Consider the following 20,675-nt stretch of genomic DNA (forward strand, 5'->3'; position numbering starts at 1 on the left):
TCCCTCATATTTTTTTTCTATTTTCAGTCCCACCAGTTGCCATAATGAAAATGGGTTCAACGTTAAATCCGGACGACATTAAGGAAGGAGATGATGTCTACTTTGAATGTCACGTCCATGCAAACCCTCGTCCATACAAAATGTCATGGTATCATGATGTAAGTAAAAACTTAATGTACTGTACGTCTGCACATATTCACAAAAAACGGTATAATTCTACTGAGTAGCAGAGACTGGACACTATTCCAGATTAGAGATACGTTATCGATTAAGTTTTTGAAGTTTTAAAGGAGCTCAATCATTTATCATCTGAGATTCGGACTGCGTAGAAGGTATGCATGCTCGAGTAGGTTTGAATATTGTATGCAGGGTCGAGTGCTTTCCAATGTGACGATTTGGTTGTGGTTTACTGTTGAAAACCGCAGCCTAGCAAGTGTACATATGCGGAAACATACGTTGACCGCATTTATAATAAGGCAAATGCTTATCTGACGTACTTTAGTTAACTTTGTATAAATTCGCAGCCTACGAAATTCAATTCTACAAATATAGCATCATTTTAGCTTCTCATCCGCAAAATTGTGATAAATTTAAATTTTCAGGAACTTCATCATTTTCAAATTGTTAAATTTTGTAAATTGCCTGTAAACAACAGGACATACTCTACTGTAACTTAGAAATTTCAGGTCTAAAATGATGGTTTTCTGCAATAAAAAATTATCATTTAGAAGAGTAAAGGTAAAGAAATGTCTACTGAGCAAGCGCTCACCTTTGTTCGATCGTTTCTTGGTCGTTTCGTGATGTTCTCTGGTAACAGAGAGAGGATAGATTTGTTGAAATGAAGCGTAACCCTAAAGATGGTGGGATCCTCAAGTTGGTTAAGCATCAGCCTTTCGATCTCGTGCTCTAGGCTCGAATCCCGGGTGCAAAATGGTGCTTATGTTATCGTTATGAAATGATCAAGTTCTTTTGGGTGGGGTGGGTGAATACATTTACGCTGGTCGGATTTTTGAGACGGTTAGCTTTCGCATAAGGAACTAAACACCCTTCATGTCATAGGAGAACTAGCCACCCCTCCACCGTTCGAGCTCAATCTTATTCGCAAAAAGAAGAGCCTGAAGGTAATGCGCAAAACTCTCTGCACTCCCAAGTACCTCTCTGTTTTGATTGATGTTTAGGTTTATGATGAGCCCCGATGCTCACTTACCTCTTGACTCGTTTTACCAAGAAAGTTCCTACTTATTTGGTGTATGTTCTTAACGCAAGTAATCACATCCCTTGAGTCTCCGGAAAGCTTTCCATTTCTATACTTACCAAGGCGCACTTCCTAACCAAGAGTATCAGGCCATATCTCGGAGCCATAAAACATAACGAAACGCGTTGCTCTCATGACCGGATGATAGAGGTAAGACCTTCAATAATTGTCTTAAGGTCGAAACTCCAACTGCCGCCCCGTTCCTTCTTGCTTTGATTTGCTTGAAGAAGCTCATCTTTGCATCGAATGTCAATCCAAGTTACTGCTGACTTTGACTTTATACTAAACTCGGTGATCGACACCGGACGCATGGTGGAGGTTCTCTTTTTAGTCAAGGTGACTACTTTGATTTTTTCCAGCGCAAAGCTGCCATCCGCTTCCCCGTGGCATCAATAGGCTGGTTTTGCTTCTCCCCTGTTCGACAGTACCTCTGCCAACAGCACCCTAATTGGTGTTGAATTAAGCTCTCTTTGTCGCAGAATTACCGCATAGTAATACGTCGCGGACTAAGGTCAAACTGAGTTGTTTTTCTATCGCCCATTACTCGTTCCGTCGCTACCCTCCTTAGTTCCCACTGGATACACCTCACCATGTTGTTGTCTTCGTATCAGTTTTCCGGGAATATAAACATTCCACAAGCTGCATATATTTCTCGGTGCCAGTGTTCTACCTAACGACGAAATCTATGAGCCATGATACCATCCATAATCGTCAGGTTGTGGATAAAATCCGGCTCAATAGGTTATGGTGGGCGGATCACTTAATCCGTCGGGATTAACCTACCAAGAAACCTTGCACTGTTATAAAACCCGACCTTTGGTTGCGTAGTTCCTACAAGAAACAAGGAATCTGCAAGGAAATCTTCAATACCACTGTAAGAAGTGAAGTGCGAGAAGGAAATTATTGAAAATTGTCTTTCATTAGTTCTTGGACTTCTAAATCGGCTGTGATCAAGGACACTACGTACAAGAGGAGCAAATCGAATTTCTAAACGGCGTGGAATGTAATTCCATATATGCTGCTTATGTGGCAGCTTACTCGAGCGTATGTTGATGGCGCCTGGATGGTTTTCCTGTGTGTGTTTCCCCATTCCAGGTTTCACATATACGATACCAATATCATCGAAAAGGTGTGCGCACACGCAAGTGGTTGAAGAACTTTGAACATGTGCAATGGTTTTTATCCACCGTACAAGCAATGCGCTGGTAGACGAATCTCCTTTATGTAGTCTGAACACGGATTGGTTATGATCTTGTAAGGATATGCGAAAGCTAAATTAGGGCACCTCGTCATATATTTGTAGAGAAGGCGCTTGAAAATTTTTAGATATTTCGAAGAGGGTATATTGTGCAGCAATCTACTTACAAACTATTCATTCAGGCGGAATTCGCACTGTTCGTCTTCAATGTGCAAAGTCAAAGTTGCCGGATTAAACACAACAATTCCGCTAAGCTTGGAACAGTGCATGGGAAAATTAGCAAGTGATTTTGTGCATCGGCTTAAACGTGATAGGGAGGTCTCTGATTATGTTAGCGGAGGCGGCCTTGTTTTGCACATCACTATCATGAACAGTTTAACCATCTTCCTTAATAAGCAACTCTGGTTTTGCGCCGAGGTCTACAAACCCGATGTAACTAATAGTTGTCTATCGTCCTAGTCTATGTAATCGCTTGATTTGACAAGAAAGACTTTCCAGACTCAATCTTCCTCTCCCATGCCGGTTAACTGACAACCCGGCCACCCCATATTATTAAGCCTTATTTCATCCCCAACCAAACGGTCGTGATATTGCTCATTATTTTTTTCGATATAGGTACTACGAAATCGTCGAACCTCTTGGGAACTAGACATTTTTAGGTGGAGAAGAGGGTTTTCTTCAGTTCGAAACTTTTCTCCCCAAGAAGCGCATGACGTTTGATAAGATGAAGATGTGGACTTGGCATAAACCCAACCAAAACGGAACTGCTGCTATTCACCAACAAGACAAGGATACCTAAATTCCACCTGCCACTGCTGATTGGGCAAAGTTTGTTCTTTCCTCCAGTGTAAAGTATCTGGGCGTAATCCTGTATCCAAAATTAAATTGGAGATTGAACATAGAACTCAGGGTTAAGAAGGTCTGTATAGTCTTCTGTGCCAGGAAGAGAACCTTTGCAAGAAATGGGGTCTCTGGCCGATGATGGTTTTCTGGATGTACACCGCTATGGTGCGTCCAATTCTATCGTCGGCTCTATTGTATGGAGGACATCCTAGACGAATTATCTTGGGAAATCTGGGCATTCCCTAGGGACTATGCCACACGCAAGCTGAACTTCACGAGAAATTTTGCTGTGGACTTTCCAACCAGGATGGAGTAGAAAACTGAGGGTGTGTTGTAAGACTATGACACGGTATTCTTCATGGAATCAAAAATGGTCTGTGGAGTCGGCGAGGATTTTCTTGAATGCATAAAGTGTATCTGAGTCGTATAGTCCCCCAGGTTTTGCCAGTGTGTTCCAAACAGAAGTACTGGCGATGATGGAAGTCTGTCGATGGCTGGACCATGATCCCAACTCTGAGTATAACATAGCCACTTTGGCTGACAGTCACGCCGCCGTTAATGCCTTGACTGGCGACTGTCAACAGCTGAATCTGCTCGCACTACTTAGCAGCCGTGGGTGTTAGATGGCGAAGGCATACCACCTGCGTGAAATGAAGGAGGATTTGGCCCGATTATACCATAGCCCGATCACGAGAGCTCCTGTGCCAGACGCGTGTAACTGCATACAAGATTACGGCGGTCTGTATGGGGCACGGACCGAAACATGGTAATAATGCACTCGAAATTAAGCGAAGTTAGGGTGCCCGTAAGACATTTTACGCAGAGTTGAGAGAGATATATAGAAAGGATAGACATTTACAAGATTCTAGTGTGGCATGTATTACTATTTTCGTATTAATGTAGTCATCGGAAAAGCAAATCAACGCATTTGTGCGGAAAAGACAAGTATGCAGATCAATCAAAGAAAGATGGGCATAATGAACTTGTACCAGGTACAACCACAAATTATATCAATTGATAGGTGCTTCGCGCTCGAGTAACACCGCCCAGAATCCCCTCTGACAATCAGGTGATAGTTAACACTAAAGCCATACACAGCACAGCCCTCCGAGACACCTATAAAAGGAAAATAGATGCCGCAATAACCGCAGCTAACACATATTCTGGAGATCAAGCATTAACAAATGATCTTCACAATCACCTGAACAACGTTATCATAAATACTGCCACAAACATTCTTGGCCCCAGCCGTAAAAGGACGGCTGGTTCGACGATGAATCTAACCTAGCAACGAAACGGGAGAATGCTGTATACCGAGTAATGTCGCATTCTCAAAAAACGGGGGCACGCGTGGAGGCTTATCAGGAACTCCCACGAGCGATGGATTGAGTATTTTGATGTCCCCACCAAGTACAGAAGAAACAGTCAGTTTGCCAAGCATGGAGACTTCAATACCTCACAAGTTTATAGTCCGTGAACGTGCAATTCATCGACTTCAAAATCATGGGTCGCAGGAGACGATGGAATTACAGCCGAATTGGTTTAACATGAAGGTGTCCAATTATATCAATCGGTTCACCAACTGATGCTCTAGGTGTAGGACAGCAAATCAATGATTGACGAATGGCAACGAGGCAGTATCTGCCCCATACATAAAAAGAGAGACATCACGCAGGTCGGATAGCCCCATACGCCCAGATGATGCTGAGGTAAATGCGAGGGATGCGATCCTTCTTAACTCCACTCAACTACTGGCCTATGCTGATAAAATCGATCGAGACGTACAAACTGCCTTCATCCAGATCGAGCAGGCGGCGTGAGGTCTCGGGCTACATATCAATGAAGTAAGACAAAATATTTGGTGGGAACGTCAAAACCAGAAATCAACCAACCGACGACATTAAACCGCCTGGTCAAACGGTATTTGGCTTTCAACAGAGCCTATTTCAGCTTACAAAAACTGTTCCGCTCGAAACGTCCCACCATAGGGTCAAAGCTCTTAATGTACAAGACTATGATCTTGCCAACCCTCATGTATTCCTCGGAAAGTGGGGTTTTTAGCAAGAGAAAAATTGCGAAATTTTGGCCGCGTTCGAGAGAAGAATTCTCCGAAAAATGTTTGGCCCCCTACATGAGGAAGGAAGATTCCGGAGCCTATATAACGACGATACCATGATCGTGAGGTTGTGGATAAAATCCGGCTCAATGGGTTACGCTGGGCTGGTCACTTAAACCATATGAATGAAGATGATCTAGCCCGGAAAGTCTGTAAGAAGACGAGAAGACGATTCAGACCCTGCTTGAGATAGAACAATGGCGTAAGTCAGGAAGCCAGGCAGGTTTTATGGATAACGAAATGGTGGGCTTCGGTGCAAAAGCGGGATTTGTAAAGCTCCTTATTAAGGCAGGTCTAGACCTGATACCGGTTGTTGTGCCGTGGATGATGTTGAGCAATCAGGTTACTGCATGGATTTTTGCGGTATGAGCAGGTGTAGTTCAAAGAAGTATACGTATTCAATGCAAAGAGGGTCATTCTTTCTTTGTGCTTATTTTTCTCAGCGTTTCGAGTTAGGCGCTAAATCTTTGGTGCCTTGAAATTACATGTTATCTTGAATAACCACTCCTCCATTTTAAGTGACATTTAGTGGGAGCCGCTAATCTTGTCAAAAAGCCAGACACACATGCGATGTCAAAATAATCATTAACGTTTGCTCCCGTATCTTTCTCTATATTATCTCCCTGTATCTACCAAACCACTCATGATCCGGAAAAGCTGATATACTCGGTTTGTGCACCAACAAATATCATTGCCAATTTTATTACCAAACGTTTCAAATCCTTCGCTGAAAATAGATAAAAAACCAAAAACCTTAAAAAGTCCTTCTGTGCATATTCAACAAAAATGTGAATCTGGTTCTACTCGAAAAGCATGCAACGATTATTTCTCTCTGTGAATACCAGACGAAACATCCTTCCAAGAAAGAAAAAAAAATCTGGAAATAAACTCTCCTTCATCTTCTTTTCATTGCCATTTTTTTCTCTTCTATTCCACTCAGGGAACGGAGCTGCATCATAATATCTCTGCTGGAATTATCCTTTCGGATCAATCACTTGTTTTGCAGAGCGTGACACGGGCATCAGCAGGTGATTACACATGTCTGCCAACGAACGATGAAGGCAAGGCCGAGAGTAATCCTGTTACGTTACGGGTTCGATGTAAGTATCCCAGGTTTTTTATTCAATTCCGGGGTAATCACTATCAGTTGCTCCTTTTTTCCTAGAAACATCACATTCACAAACGACTGAGAAGCACTTTGAGGATGTGATAGCATGGGTTTCACCTCTTCCATTTCAGTGACGTGAAAAATTAGCTAATATCTGCTCTTTTTATTTTCGTCGATGCAATGTTTTTGTTACTCCTTTTCTCAGGACTTTTTGTGAGGAAAACATATTCAGCGCTAGCTCAGTTTGCCAAGCATGGAGACTTCAATACCTCACAAGTTTATAGTCCGTGAAATAAGAGATGTGTTTCAGTCTGATGAATGAATCCGACATTGCTGTGCAGGAAAGATAATATGTGCCGGGGAGCAGATGTACTGTTCTTGGGAGCACAAACAGAGCTGGATCCAGTGATTCGAATTTTTTTTTGAGCAAAATATCTTTATGCTCCTTTTCGGAGGAGTTGTTTCACTCAAGCGTGATCAACAATATTCATTGATTTTACGATCTCGATTCATCTCACCAATTCCAGCCCCGGGGAGCTATCTCATATGTGCTCCCAATTTTCTTATTTGCTTTTCCGGGGCAATTAAAAATGCTACAAAACTGTCTGGCATTATCTCTTAAATAACCACCCGGGAAAGCGGAAGGACCGTCTGCATTCCATCCAATTATATTCTATCGGAAAATTTTCTATTTGCAGACGCACCAGTTTGTTCAGCTGATCACGAAGAACTTTTGGGAGCCCTAAAGCATGAAACTCTCACGTTGAAATGCGAGGTGGATGCTTCACCGCCGGCGGACTCATTTCACTGGACATTTAACTCGTCTGGCGAACAAACGGAATTGCCCGCGAGGCTACAATCGAGCGAGGTAAGTGGAAAACTTGTTCAATTTCCATTCTTCTACTAAGAACAAAATCAAGATTACTCCGGGTCCACACTCACAAGTCTCGATTCCCAGCGGCATCATTGAAAGCTTACAGGAAAGATTAGAAAATTTTCGAAGATGCATGTAGAAAGCCAAGAAGGATATGAAAGGAGTGTGTTTGTGTGTATGTGTGAGTTTTACTGCATGCAATAATGTTGTGCTGAGTGGTAGCCTGTACTGAATTTAATTATAAATTTGTCTTGAGCGAGGTCCTTTTGTTTGGATACCACAGAAGGAATTGATTGGGGACAGAATCTGGACGCGGGAAGGAGGAAATGCATTTAAGGGTGTTCACTACGATACTAATGCTAAATTTTATTGAATAAAGCAAGTTTAAAGCTTCTTTTCTGTAATCCCATGCCGTATTACGAATTACCAATCGAGCATCAGGCATAGTTATTCATAACATATTAGGTTATTGGAGCCAGTTGCAAATAACACATTTCTCAGCTGAGATAGAAGGTAGCTCTCAATTTCAGTAGAAGTTAACCAGGACGACTTATCAACAGTTCCCTATAGATTATAACTCAATTTACATAAAGTAATCTCACCCGTACCAATAACAGGAATGACCAATTAGTGGCGTCTTAATCTTCAGATGGGCAATTGTGAAGCAAATAAAGCTGAATAAGAAGGAAGCTTCAAACTTCTGAAGTGACATGGAAAATAATGATTTCAGGACATTGCCAATAAAGTATTACCTACCTTTTGAATAATTCCAGACTTCCTGTCAGAGTTTTTGACTATCGGATAGCTTCGAATAAGCCCCACAAAAGTGTCCAGAATCTCATCACAAATTTCACGATACATAGTTTTCGGATGTCTATATCATAATCGAATGCCCTGTGAGTTGGGGTTAAAGAATACACTCGAAATCTTCCTTGTTTGTCGTAAGACGCACCTAAAGGGGATAGACATTTGTTGGCAAACAACTCCGTCAGGCTTCAACAGCGCCTCGGATAAGAGGTGACCTGACGGCAACAACCGTTGGCTATCAAAAGCGGGGATATTACAACGATATAAGCTAGTATGCTTTTGTACTCTGGAAAGCAAGGCGGTAGCTGACGCAAATCCGCTATCCTATTGCTTCTGACGGATACCGCAAGGCGCGCTTTCTTCACCTGGGAAGGGGTTTCTGACCAACTTCTAACTGCAATATTCTGATCCAGGCTAAGGAGCATCACAATTGTACAATGCTACGCGCTAATGGAGACTTTCGATATAGTGGAGAAGGATACCTTCCATGAGCAATTAATCGCAGTTGAGGAGAGACTTCCTAAAGGTGACATTGTGATCCAGATGGGTGATCTGAATGCCAAGATGGGACCTGACAACACCTTCCTCGGACATGTGATGGGGAAACACGGTTTTGACAACCGCAACAGTAATGGTGGGAGGATTGTGGATTTCTACAATTTCCTCCGCTTCGTCATAAGTGGTGCATTGTTCGAGCACAGAGCCCACCATAAGGTCAGTTGGGTTTCAACTGACCAATGTCGTACGAGCAATCAGCGGTAGATTTAGGAGTTGGTCAAATGAGGTAAGGTTCCTCCTCTTGCGGATGAAATGGGCAGTCACCACAACATGCGGAGACGATGGTTTCTCCAAGCAGAAGAGAAATTATTTTGGTCATCAATATACCTAAACGGAGCAAAGCTACTGTGGTTGAGGGTTTCCCCGTATAATTATTTATCGGTGCAGCTACAGTTACTGCAGATCTGCTGGTTTTCTTCCTACGGAAATCTTGGAAATTCGAGCCCTTTGACAGAGAGTGGAAGAAGTGGATTTTCGCGAAGATACCAAAGGAGGGGACTCGTTGTGAGTGACAATTGGAGAAGTATCTTCGTGCTCCCTGCCGTCGTAAAGATAATAGCTAAAATAACTTTGGAACGCATCAAAGAACATTTCGAAAGCTTGATCGCTCCTGATGTTCCTGCGTTCACGGTACGGATCATTTTAGAACATGTGCCGTGTTTAGATCTTCGCCGCAACTGCTCTTCATCGATTTCGCGAAGCTTTCGATAACGCATGCAGGGAGTGTAGCAGGAGTGTGTGAGTGTGTAAAACTTTTGGTGGAGCGAATAACTTGCGCGTCGCATGCATGCAAGTGTGAATCACCGTAGCCATAACATTGAAAAACTATTTTTAACAGGGAAAATTGTTTTTCAATGCCAGTTAGAGTTCAATCGAAGATAGGTCAAGCAGAAGGTTAGAGCTCACTCCTCTCAATGTAATTCAATAATTAAGTCAATAAAGAGTAATAGTAGTTCTTCAAAAATACCGCATCATCACCTCGCATAGTTCTTCTGAGCACGTTAAGCATGATGTTCAGCACCACATCAACACTGTAGAACACAACACAACATTTTTCAACGTGTCCTTGAGGCCGTTCTAGTACTTAGCGTTGAAAAGTGCAAATTTCTGCAATTGCAGGAGAGATTCCTCGGTCACCTCATTACTCACTCTTAAAGGCATCAAACCGAACCCAGTCAAGATAAAAGCGATTTCGAGCTCCTGCTTCCAAAAACTGTTAAGGTTCTTATATCGTCGTTTCTTGGTCAAGCCCGCCCACAATCATTCGATCCTTAACGCTTTCTTGTCTGGGCCGAATACCAAAGACTCACATCTGATTGTGTGGTTCTTAGAGGCTTTCCAGGCTCTTGAGATCATCAAGCAACAGCTTGTGGATGCTACACTTCTGTCATTCCCCATTAAGATGCACCTCTGATCTTATTCGTCTATGCTTCAGAAATTGCCGTTGGTGCTGCTCGTCACCAAATAGTGAATCAAATCTGTCAGCCGCTGAGCTTCTCCTCAAAACAGTTCAATCCCGCTCAATGGAACTACAGCACCTATGATGGTGAGTTATTCGCCGCGTACTTCGCAATTAAATACTTCCGATATTCCCTTGAAGGCAGACCGTTCACATTGGTCAAGGACCATAAGCCACTCATTTTTGCTTTAAAACAAAAGCCGGACAAAGCTTCCCCTTGCCAACTTCGACACTTGAGTTTTATCGGCCAGTTCGCTTCCGACATTCAACACGTGTCTGGAAAAGATAACGTGGTTGCTGACGCTTGGTAACGTATTGTAGAGGTCAAGATCTCCGCCACCGTCGATTTTGCGGCAATCGCCAAGGCGCAGAAGGACAACGTAGTTCTTCAGAGTTTTACAACCAACTCCAAATACACATTTAGAGAGTTTCCTATCTTTGACTTAACAACAGTATATACTGCGAGACCTTATATAAGGTATAAGACCATATCTTCTAGGCGATTTCCGAAAGAAAGTATTTCATGCCGTTCACGATCTGCCGCACCCAGGCATTTGGACAATGAATCGGTTAGTCATTGCAAAGTATTTCTTTCCGTCCATTAACAAGGACATTAATTTCTTTACCAGACATTGCATCACATGTCAGAAGTGCAAAACTAGAAAGCATGTGTGAAAAGAGGTAGGAGTGTTCTCTCGGTCCACACAACCCACCTCAGAATTGGGCAAACTCCTTGGATTTAAACGCCACTGAACAATCACGGACCACCCGCAATCCAATGGGATGCTCAAAATGTGGCACAGGATGTTGAAGGCCGCAATAATGGCCTAAGACAACCCTTCTTGGTCGCAGATCGTACCACTCGTTCGTCTTGGCCTCCGAATAGTGCGTGGAGTTGGTATACGGCGAGAACCTGAGACTCCCCAGCAACCTTGTTCTTGATATCAGGCCGGGATTCAATACTACCAGTCTGTCGCGTCTGCTCAAGGATGCAATGCCAAAGCTGAAACGGCCATTACCCACCAACCATGCGGACCAGGGATCTCGAATTCTGTATGCACATGCTACATGGACGGACGCTCCTTGGAGGCCGCTGCAGCTACCTTAGGAGGGCTCCTTCAAAGTCATTGAGCGAGGTCGACGTTATTATTGGCTCAACGTCGGGGACATGGTCAAAGGCGTCTCCTCTGCTCAACTAAAGCGCTTCGTTCAGAAAGAAAGCGCGACCAGTGCGAGAGGCGCGCGACGTGTCCGTTTTGACTTGCAGCAGCTAGAATGAGGGGGTCGTATGTCTGGTTCCCCGCTCAAGACCCCCTTTGGTTTCAGCTGGAGGTGGAGTGTTGTGGCGTAACGAACAATTTGCGAATCGCATGCATTTCGCTGTCAAAAAATTCGTTTTGAGAATGAAGATGTCAGTTGGAGTTCGAGACAAGCCAAGCAGGAATGAGAGATGACTTCTCTCTATTTAATTTATTTAAATAATTAAGTTAACGAAGATTAATAAAAATAATTAATATAATTACATTAAAGGAAAAATAAAGCCTTTAAATGACTAAAGGAAAAATAAAGTGTTTAAATCATAAACTAGTAGCTACTATCAAAGCGACATATGATGGCACAAAAGGTCACATACCGCATCTAGGTTAAATTTAGGGACGATTTTGAGCTCCAAAGCAGAGTCCACCATGCTCGCATTCTGTAGCCAATATTATTTCTTCTCGTTATCGGTGACCTTCTGCCGTGCTACCTTGTCCGGAGGACGTGGAGGAATTCAATGAACAATTACATTTTAACTTTAATATTAATTTCTTTGCAAACCACACTTTTAGGTACACCGGAACATAGACTGGGTTTTTACAATCAATACTCGATAGATTTAACCATTAGACTTTATTAAATAATTTGTGTGACTGTGACTGTTTGCTCGTTAGAGGCAGAAGAGACTCTCGCTTCATGTGTTTCTTTTCTGCCCCTAACTCATGGCACACTTTTCTCGCCGGTCCTCCACTCCCGTGGCGAGCTCCGCAAAGTGGATAGATCCGCGCCATCTATTCGTTCGCATTCGCAACATTCGAAATAAATTTCGAATGCTGCGAATCCTGCCGCGCCACATCACTCCGCCCCCAGATGAAACCTAGGGGTTTCGGCGACTGATCCCGGAACTTTGTTCGCCGTCAATCCACAAAACGGACACGACGCTGCTTCGGGGCGGACACGGGTTTCAGCCTGGACAGAGAGACCGCCTTCCCGTGTCCACCGATCTCGAGCTGGAAGAAATGTTCTCCCCGCTCGAGAACGCGGTACGGGCCCTCATATGGAGGCTGCAGCGGCTTCCGGACGGCATCCGTCCTGATCAGCATGTGCGTGCACGTGTCCAGTTCCTTGGGCGAACAAGCAGGTATGGACGAGTGTCGAGTGGGTGGTGGCGCTTTGATGCGTCGGAGATTGTCCCTCAGCAGACGCACCAACCCCGACTCCGTGAGACCCGATCTCTTGTCGAAGACCGGATCGCTTGGGAGTCTTGGGTTCTCCCCGTATACCAGCTCCGCGGGGCTGGCAGCAAATTCCTCTCGTCGGGTTGTACGTAGGCCGAGTAGGACGAGAGGCAAGACTTGGGACCAGGACGGATCGTCGCGTGCCATAATGGCGGCTTTCAGCGTCCGGTGCCAACGTTCTAGCAGCTCATTGGATTGCGGGTGGTATGCAGTAGTCGTGCTCCACTCCCGTGGCGAGCTCCGCAAAGTGGATAGATCCGCGCCATCTATTCGTTCGCATTCGCAACATTCGAAATAAATTTCGAATGCTGCGAATCCTGCCGCGCCACAACATCCTTCCTCAAACGTTTTCCTGATGGCATTTGTTTACTCGTCCCATGAGTAATGTTCCTTGGCCTGGCTCTGCATTTGAAATGATAGGTAAGTGGGGCTGGGCTGAAGATGAACTCCAACACAACGAAAGTTCTTAGCCTGAAGGGGTCATCGCACTCTCCTTTTTTTCATTTACCTTAATGGGCAGAGCATCGAGGGCGTGGATCAATTTGTATGATATATCTAGGAAGCGTGGTTACTGCGGAAGTTGTCACCGAACTAGATGCTGCCCAAAGTATTCACGGCGGTGTAGTGTCTAAAATTTGGGAATGCAGTTCTCTTAACAACAAAATTAAGTTGAGAACGCTTTATGCTAGTATTCTTTGATATATTGGAGTACCGCATGGAAAATCAACTCCACTCTTATCTAAAAGCGCCAAGCTTTCGTCGTTATCCGTCTGTGTCATATCATCGGAGTGCGCGGAGTCTTGACACTATCTCCAATGAAAAACTTGCTTGGCGAATAAGTTTGACACTGGTGCGAACTATAATCGGAACTATGATCGGGGGTAAGTCACACATGAAAGAGGGACCACAATTGCATTGCTGGATACGCCATGGATCCACACTCCCAGCACTTGGCGCAGGGTAGTAAAGGAGGAGTGCAAGCATCTCGGAAAGAGCAGAAGGGTATTTCAGATAACCGAGAGCGATGGCACGTAATTGTGGTTGACGCGCAATACTCCACCAAGGGGTGAATGGTAACTATATGTATACCATAATCAGATAAGTCTACCCAAGTAAAGGGTTGAGAATTCAAGGCATTTCATTGTGACGAGGCTGTCCATTGCAGCGGCTCCCTTCAGCATAGGCTAGTTAGGGAAGTTATTCTTTTTCATAATGCGCTCAGAGCCAGCGATTATTGGGATCATCGATCTTATGTAACTTATTTCAAAAATTCAAGCAAATGCTTGAACAGCAGCGTGCAGCCAAGATCGTTAAAAGTTATGTCGATGCTAATCGATTGTTCCAGCAAACTCGAACTCTGTCGTTTCCAAAGGTTGCAAGGAATACGGGTTTATTTATTTCGGATTTATTTGGACATTACTCCTAATGAAAAATTGGTTACCGTAGGAGTGGCAATTTCATATGTTGCAAATAGGGAGCATCGAACTAAAATTTTGTGTAGCAGAACTTGTTATCCGTCGCCGCTGTAACTGGCGATCGTTTTCGTTTGCTTAGGAGTCAATGTAAGATGTATGCCTGTATTGAGTAATAAGCCTGAGAATATGGATGAGCGTTGGGCTGCCATCGAGAATGCTCTTCTCTCAGGTGCTGCACAGGTCATCCGCCACGTTTCGAAATAGCGTCATAAGATCGGACTGACTGCGGAGTCTTGGAAGCCAATCGATGAACGGAAGGGGTTGAAAGCTCTATCGACCGGCGTGAATGATGCGCTCGAACTCCGATTCCGAGCGAAATACCGAGAAGTCCAGCGTAATGTACGCCCTGACAAAAGAGAATTTGCTATTGTGTTAGTCAGAAAAGCATGCCGCAGATCGTAATGATTTCAGAACTGTATACCGCAGCACGTAAAAGTTTGCATGTGGTCGCAGGCTACCGTACGGAAGGTCGCGGTTCAAATCTCACTGGTGACAGTGGAATTTGTATCGTGATTTGACGTCGGATGCCAGTCGACTCAGCTGTGAATGAGTACCTGAGTCAAATCAGGGTAATAATCTCGGGCGAGCGCAATGCTGACCACATTGCCTCCTACAGTCTACTGTAGTGTACCGTTACGGTCTTGAATGAAGTGCTCTAACACACTTCAAGGCCTAGATCCAATATGGATTGTTGCGCCAACGATTATTATTATTATTATTATGTGGTCGCAAATCTTTCTATGGTCCTGTTAAGGACATTAATGGTCGACTTCTCATCCACGATGGTGAACAACTGAAGAGGTGGAAAGAACACTTCACCATGGTCCTTAACCGTATTACATCCGGTGAGATCTTACCTGTTGTGAATGAAATGGCTAGTAATCTTAACATGCGGATACGGACCGTTCCTGCAAGCAGAAAGGAAATCATTTCGGCGATCGATGCACCCAAACGTATAGTAAAGCCACTGGGCTTAACGATCTCCCGGTAGAGTTATTTATCATTGCACCTGCCATTACTGCAGGTCTGCTGCTCCCACTCGTATGGAAATCATGGGAATCCGACAACTTTCTCAGAGAGGGATGATCGTTAGGATTCCAAAAAAGGGCACTCGTTTTGAGTGCTCCCTGCCGTCGTAATCCTGTAACGCACCAAAGAACATCTCGAAAGCGTAATCGGCAGAGAGCAGGCTGGGTTCCGCTCCGGATCCTTCTTCATGGACCACATCAACACCCTACGGATCATTTGGAATAGTGGGTGGAATGAAGATCTTCACTGCACCTGCTCTTCATCGATTTCGAGAAAGTATTCGATAGCGTGAATAGGGAGTATATCGGGAGTATTCTACGTAGGAAGGGCAAACTAATAGCTTTTATCGGAGCGACATTTGCGCCAACACTTGCTGCACCGAGGTAAAATCTTGGAGGATTTTGACGTCCAAAGCAGCGTCCGCCAGGGTTGTTTATTATTTCTTCTTGTATCGGTGACGTTCTTCATGCCGCTTTGTGCGGAGGACATGGAAGAATTCAGCGGACGATGCCATCTCTCCTCAAACACCTCGACCACGTTGAGGATATATGTTTGCTCTCTCATTGGGTCATGGACCTTCACTAAATAGCTCTGGATTTAGAAAAAAAGCAAGCAGAGTCGGATTGAAGATAAACACCAACAAAGCCAAGATTGTCAGTCCGAAGGGTCATTGCACTCCCTCTGTCTGCATTTAGGGGCAGAACATCGAAAGCGTCGATCAATTTGTATATCTAGCAAGCGTGGTTTCTGCCGACGACGGCACCGATCTAGATGTTGCCCGACCTATTAGTAGCCCTAAATTCGCTTTCGTCGCCTTGTCTAGAATCTGGAAATGTAGTTATCGCAACACTGAGATCAAGTTGACGTTGTTCTGTGGTAGGGTTTTTACTGTGTTGCTATGTGGGAGTAGCACATTGAAAGTGAACCCCACTGTTACTCAAATACTTCAAGCGTTTGTCAATACCTATCTGCGTCATATCATCGAAGTACGCTGGCTTGACACTTTCTCATAAGAACAGCTTAGTCGGCGGTCAGGCTTGGCACTCATATGCGAGGAAGTGGGTCTCCCCAAGGGCACTTAGCGCAAAATGGTAAAGAGGGTGTGTGAGCGTATCGGGAAGCCATGGGGACAGCTGACGCGCTTTTCAGGTAACCGCGAGCGATAGCACGTATGTGTGGTTGACGCTCTATACCCCACCAAGGTGTGCAAGGCAACCATTTAAAATTGTATTTTACTTTGAAAATAGCAGTTTGTAAATCCTAAACGGGTGGATGATGGATCAATTTCTACTCAATCACTTAGAAGTGAAGTAGGGGGTTTTTATTAGGTAGAGATCACCTAATGTACACCATAAGAGCCTTGCTAGTAATTTGAATTTCAATTTATCATCATCTTCCCCAAAAGATATAGGAACGTTCCATTTTACATCCCCTTTTTCCAATTCCAACATAGTCCTACATCCATCCAACACTATGTAACCTTGCTTCACATTAAATCTCCTTAATTCACATTGAATCTCCTTTTTCTTTAATATTCAATCTCGGATAAGGATAAGGCAACAGATTCCCAACATTTCTACAAATAAAGTTAAATAAAGGAAACTTCCAGGAAAAAAAGCTATTCTAGAAAATAATTTATCATTTTTATCACTTTTGCAGACCGGACTGTCACGTCTTAACTATACGCCAACATCGGATCTTGACTACGGGACCATCTCGTGTTGGGGCCGAAATTCTATCGGAGTACAAAAGTCACCATGTATATTTCAAATCGTTGCTGCAGGTAATTCAAATCCCCAAGGACACATGCTGACAGCTTTTCTTCGTTTCAACTGCAATTTTCTTCCTCTTTTCCATATTCTAGCTTTTATTACTTTTGAATTATTAAAAGGGATTTTTCAACAGTTAAGGTGAAGTGTGTAGAGAACATGAGTAGTAAGTATTCGAGTAAAAAGGAATGTGTTCTGGTTGTGGAAGACGATACGACGACAGGACTCTCATCTCTGGGGTCTTAGAGAACTCCGAGATTCAGATGAGTGTCCTGAGGAAGGGGTATTGCGACGAATGTGTTGAAAACTTGTCGAGTTTTGTAAACGAGTCGAGCGAGTCGGGGTTTTTGCTTTCTTTCTACCTCGGAGCCATCATATAAAAGATTATGATGCCACTGAGATATCCTTGACGAATAATTTAGAAGCGTTGAAGGATAGCAACATTTTCATGGAAATTATGGAAAGTATACGCGAACTATTTTCTTGTGAAATTTCTCCCTTTTTTTGTAAAAATAATTTCGAAAGAATACTAGAAGCGGAATTGGGAGGATAATCATGATTTTCGGTGTGAGAATCTTAACTGAACTGACAAGCACAGGTGAAAGGTTTCATTTCCCAAGCAAATGATACTAGAAGTCATTAAACCATGAGTATACACCCAAGAGTTGTTTACCTTTTTGGTAGCCACGAGAGCGTGAATAGTTTGAATTCCGGGTGGTACAGTTGAAAGAGGCATTACCAAATCAAATTTAATTGGTTCTATTTTGTTCAGCAGAGAAGCTAGAAAACATGATGCAGTACTGTGAGTTTAGGCACTTCATTATTTGAGGAATGAAAGTGAGAATAAATTGTCAAAATTTTCCCTTTGTTGCGTACATGTCAAACCCTTCCTATGGAAGCACCCGGTACCACGTTTTTGTCAATCATAATGACCACAACTTATTTACTAGGGAACTAAAATGTTAAGGAGGAGCTATGCAATAAATTCGAGTATTATAGGCGTTTGCCTACAGATCGAACTTCTATTATGAATTAATAAAAACACTTCCAAAAACTTTTTCCCTCTCCCAGAATAAAATTAAATGGCAGAAGGCCAACGAGACTTCTACAATCAAAGGAAAATGACTTGTTCGACAGGACTTTATAGTTCTATTTTATTGATAAAAAATATAAAGTAAGAACTGAGTAGCTGCGAGTTCGAAGGAACGAAAGGAATTATTCATGCTGCACTTGTCGAAGTACTGTGTTTCCTTGTACTGAAGGAATCAATAATTTTAAGTTTTCCTTGAAAGAATTACGTTGAACATTGTTCAATGACTTTCTAATTATTCATAAATAAATTAAACTGCACTTCTGCTGTCGCACGTGGGTGTACCTGCATTTGAAAGGAGTTTGAAACTAGGAAGACATTTCTTGTGAATAGACAATCACGTTCAAGGACAAAAGTCAAACTGCTGAACTATTTGTTGTTGCATTTCCGGATTTCTGGTACCTCCTACTTATCTCGTTTTCTATGTATGAAAAATGTGTCCTTGTGAAACTTTTAGGAATCTTAAATACGATGAATTTAATTTTATCAGGCAAGCTTTGGAAGGTTACGGCATTTGGCTGTAGGTGTAGGAAGCTCCTATAGTAATATAAATAATTTAGTTCTACTAAATGGCGTTAAAATTTTCAAAAATATTTGGGAGTTATTTACTTCACCCTTCGAAAATTTCAATTTTGGAAGCCATCGAGAGGACAGAAACTACGTTTCCGTAAAAGTGAGTTCCTCAGTGATGCAAATCTTTATGTTTATTCAGTGGAAAGCCTAATGGTAGCAGAAGCGAATCTGCAGGGATCGCTCTCATAACATGGAAGTCAACTTCGGAAAAGACCTTAACTGTGAAATTCTAAGTTTAACTTTGATTTCTAATGTGTGATGGCGATCCACGATGACCTTAACAACCACGGTGAAAAGTTGCAGTTTTCACCGCCTCCCCATTGGCAGCGTAGCGGTATGCTGCTCGAGTAACCCATATCATAATGTCAATTTCGTTTCAACTGGCTGGCAACAAACATCCACTTAATTAGATATATCGACCATATTACGACCAGAAACAGATTTAGGAATTGTTCTCTGCATGTGCGGAACACAAGAGGAACAGGATGATAAAAGTTATTCAATCATTGCGTTAGTGAGGGGAGCAAAACTACCACAAGTGGCAGCTTTTTCGTTTTCACGTGTCGCAAGTATAATATCCAGTGAAGTATCGAATTGACTACGTGTTTATTGAACGCCATCACCTCTCACCCTTAATGAATATGAGAAAATATGGGGGGACAGCATAGGGGAGGATCACTATCTTGGTCTCATAGTGCTCCAGGTTCGAATTACAACACCGCATAGAATACCCTCTGAAAGTCAGGGGAGAGTCAATGGTGAAACCATCTACAACAAAGCCTCCCGCATCAAATTAAAGGAGGAACAGATGCCGCAGTAATCTCCGGCTAGCATGTATCCTGGAGATGAAGCATCAACAAATGATCTTGACAACCACTTGAAGAAAGTTTCCATTGATACAGCCGAATATGTTTGCGGCTGCCCCAGTGGCAAAAAACGTCGGAAAGACTCTGTCGACTATAAATGTAAAGTGGCGACGGAGCGGAAGAATGCCATATACTAGGCAATGCAACAGTCTCAAACAACGCGGGCACGTACAGGGACCTTTCACGTCGAGTGTCAAATTAAGCCTAGCGGAACCTACGAGTCTATGAATTTGAGAAGTACAGGGAACAGCAGTACCGGACCCGGAAGTTTTACCAACAAGTCATCGGAATAAGGCCTTATATACCCTCTCGATAGAAGAGGGAAATTTGATGATCTGTTCCATAAATAAAATATCCTCGAGTTGTAAGTCCAGCCAACTGAACACGCTGGACAAATGCTGCCACCATCAAGTCTGGACGAAACAGTCCGTGCAATTCATCAGCTTAAAATCCATAAGCCGTCAATACCCGATGGAATTGCAGTCAACCTGGTTAAACACGACTAAATACACCAAGCGGTTCATCAACGCTCAAGGTGTGGGACAGTGAATCAATCCCTCTTCACTGGCAAAGAGGCCTTATCTGTCCCATATACAAATAGGGAGATATCATGCACTACAGCAATTATAAATCCATCATGTTGCTGAGTGCCATCTATAAAATATTCTCCGCTACCTTGCTAGACCGAATTGTCCCACATGCTCACAACATCGTTGGTTCATACCTTAACTGCAGGCAGATCAGCAGCCGACCAGATTTTCTCTGTTCACCAAGCGATGGAAAAACTGTTGGAATATGGCAATCAGTTGCATATTTTTTTTCCTCGACTTCAAGGCCGCTTATGATATCATAGCCTGGGTAAAACTGTACATGGCCACAAGGGGATTCGGTATCCCGACGAGATTGATAAAATTGACTAGGCTGACGCTGACCAATGTGCGAGGCCAGAAAAAAGCAGCAAGATCACTCTCGAGACCATTCAACATCGGTCGGTTCAAGCGGTCTAAGAAAACAGGATGCCTTATCATGCATTCTTTTTGACCTGGCCCAAGAGAAAGTAATTCATAATGCTGAGGTAAATGTAAGATTCACCTTCCTTTCCTTCCATTATGGGAAGAAGAACCCGAGGTGTACAGTCTGCTTTCATCCAGATCAACCAG

At 43.3% G+C, this 20,675-nt stretch overlaps 1 protein-coding gene across 1 annotated transcript in view; it reads left to right on the forward strand.

Annotated features, from left to right (window-relative positions):
• Nucleotides 1–20,675, forward strand: part of LOC119657775 (neural cell adhesion molecule 2) — a 641,753-nt gene that overhangs the window by 568,672 nt on the left and 52,406 nt on the right. Inside the window, exons 11-14 of the mRNA XM_038064845.1 lie at nucleotides 28–158; nucleotides 6,353–6,512; nucleotides 7,219–7,388; nucleotides 16,877–17,000. Coding sequence (XP_037920773.1) covers nucleotides 28–158; nucleotides 6,353–6,512; nucleotides 7,219–7,388; nucleotides 16,877–17,000 — 585 coding nt within the window. The remainder of the gene's footprint in view (nucleotides 1–27; nucleotides 159–6,352; nucleotides 6,513–7,218; nucleotides 7,389–16,876; nucleotides 17,001–20,675) is intronic.

The sequence above is a fragment of the Hermetia illucens genome, chromosome 5 (genome assembly GCF_905115235.1).
Source record: "Hermetia illucens chromosome 5, iHerIll2.2.curated.20191125, whole genome shotgun sequence".
Lineage (NCBI taxonomy): Eukaryota > Metazoa > Arthropoda > Insecta > Diptera > Stratiomyidae > Hermetia > Hermetia illucens.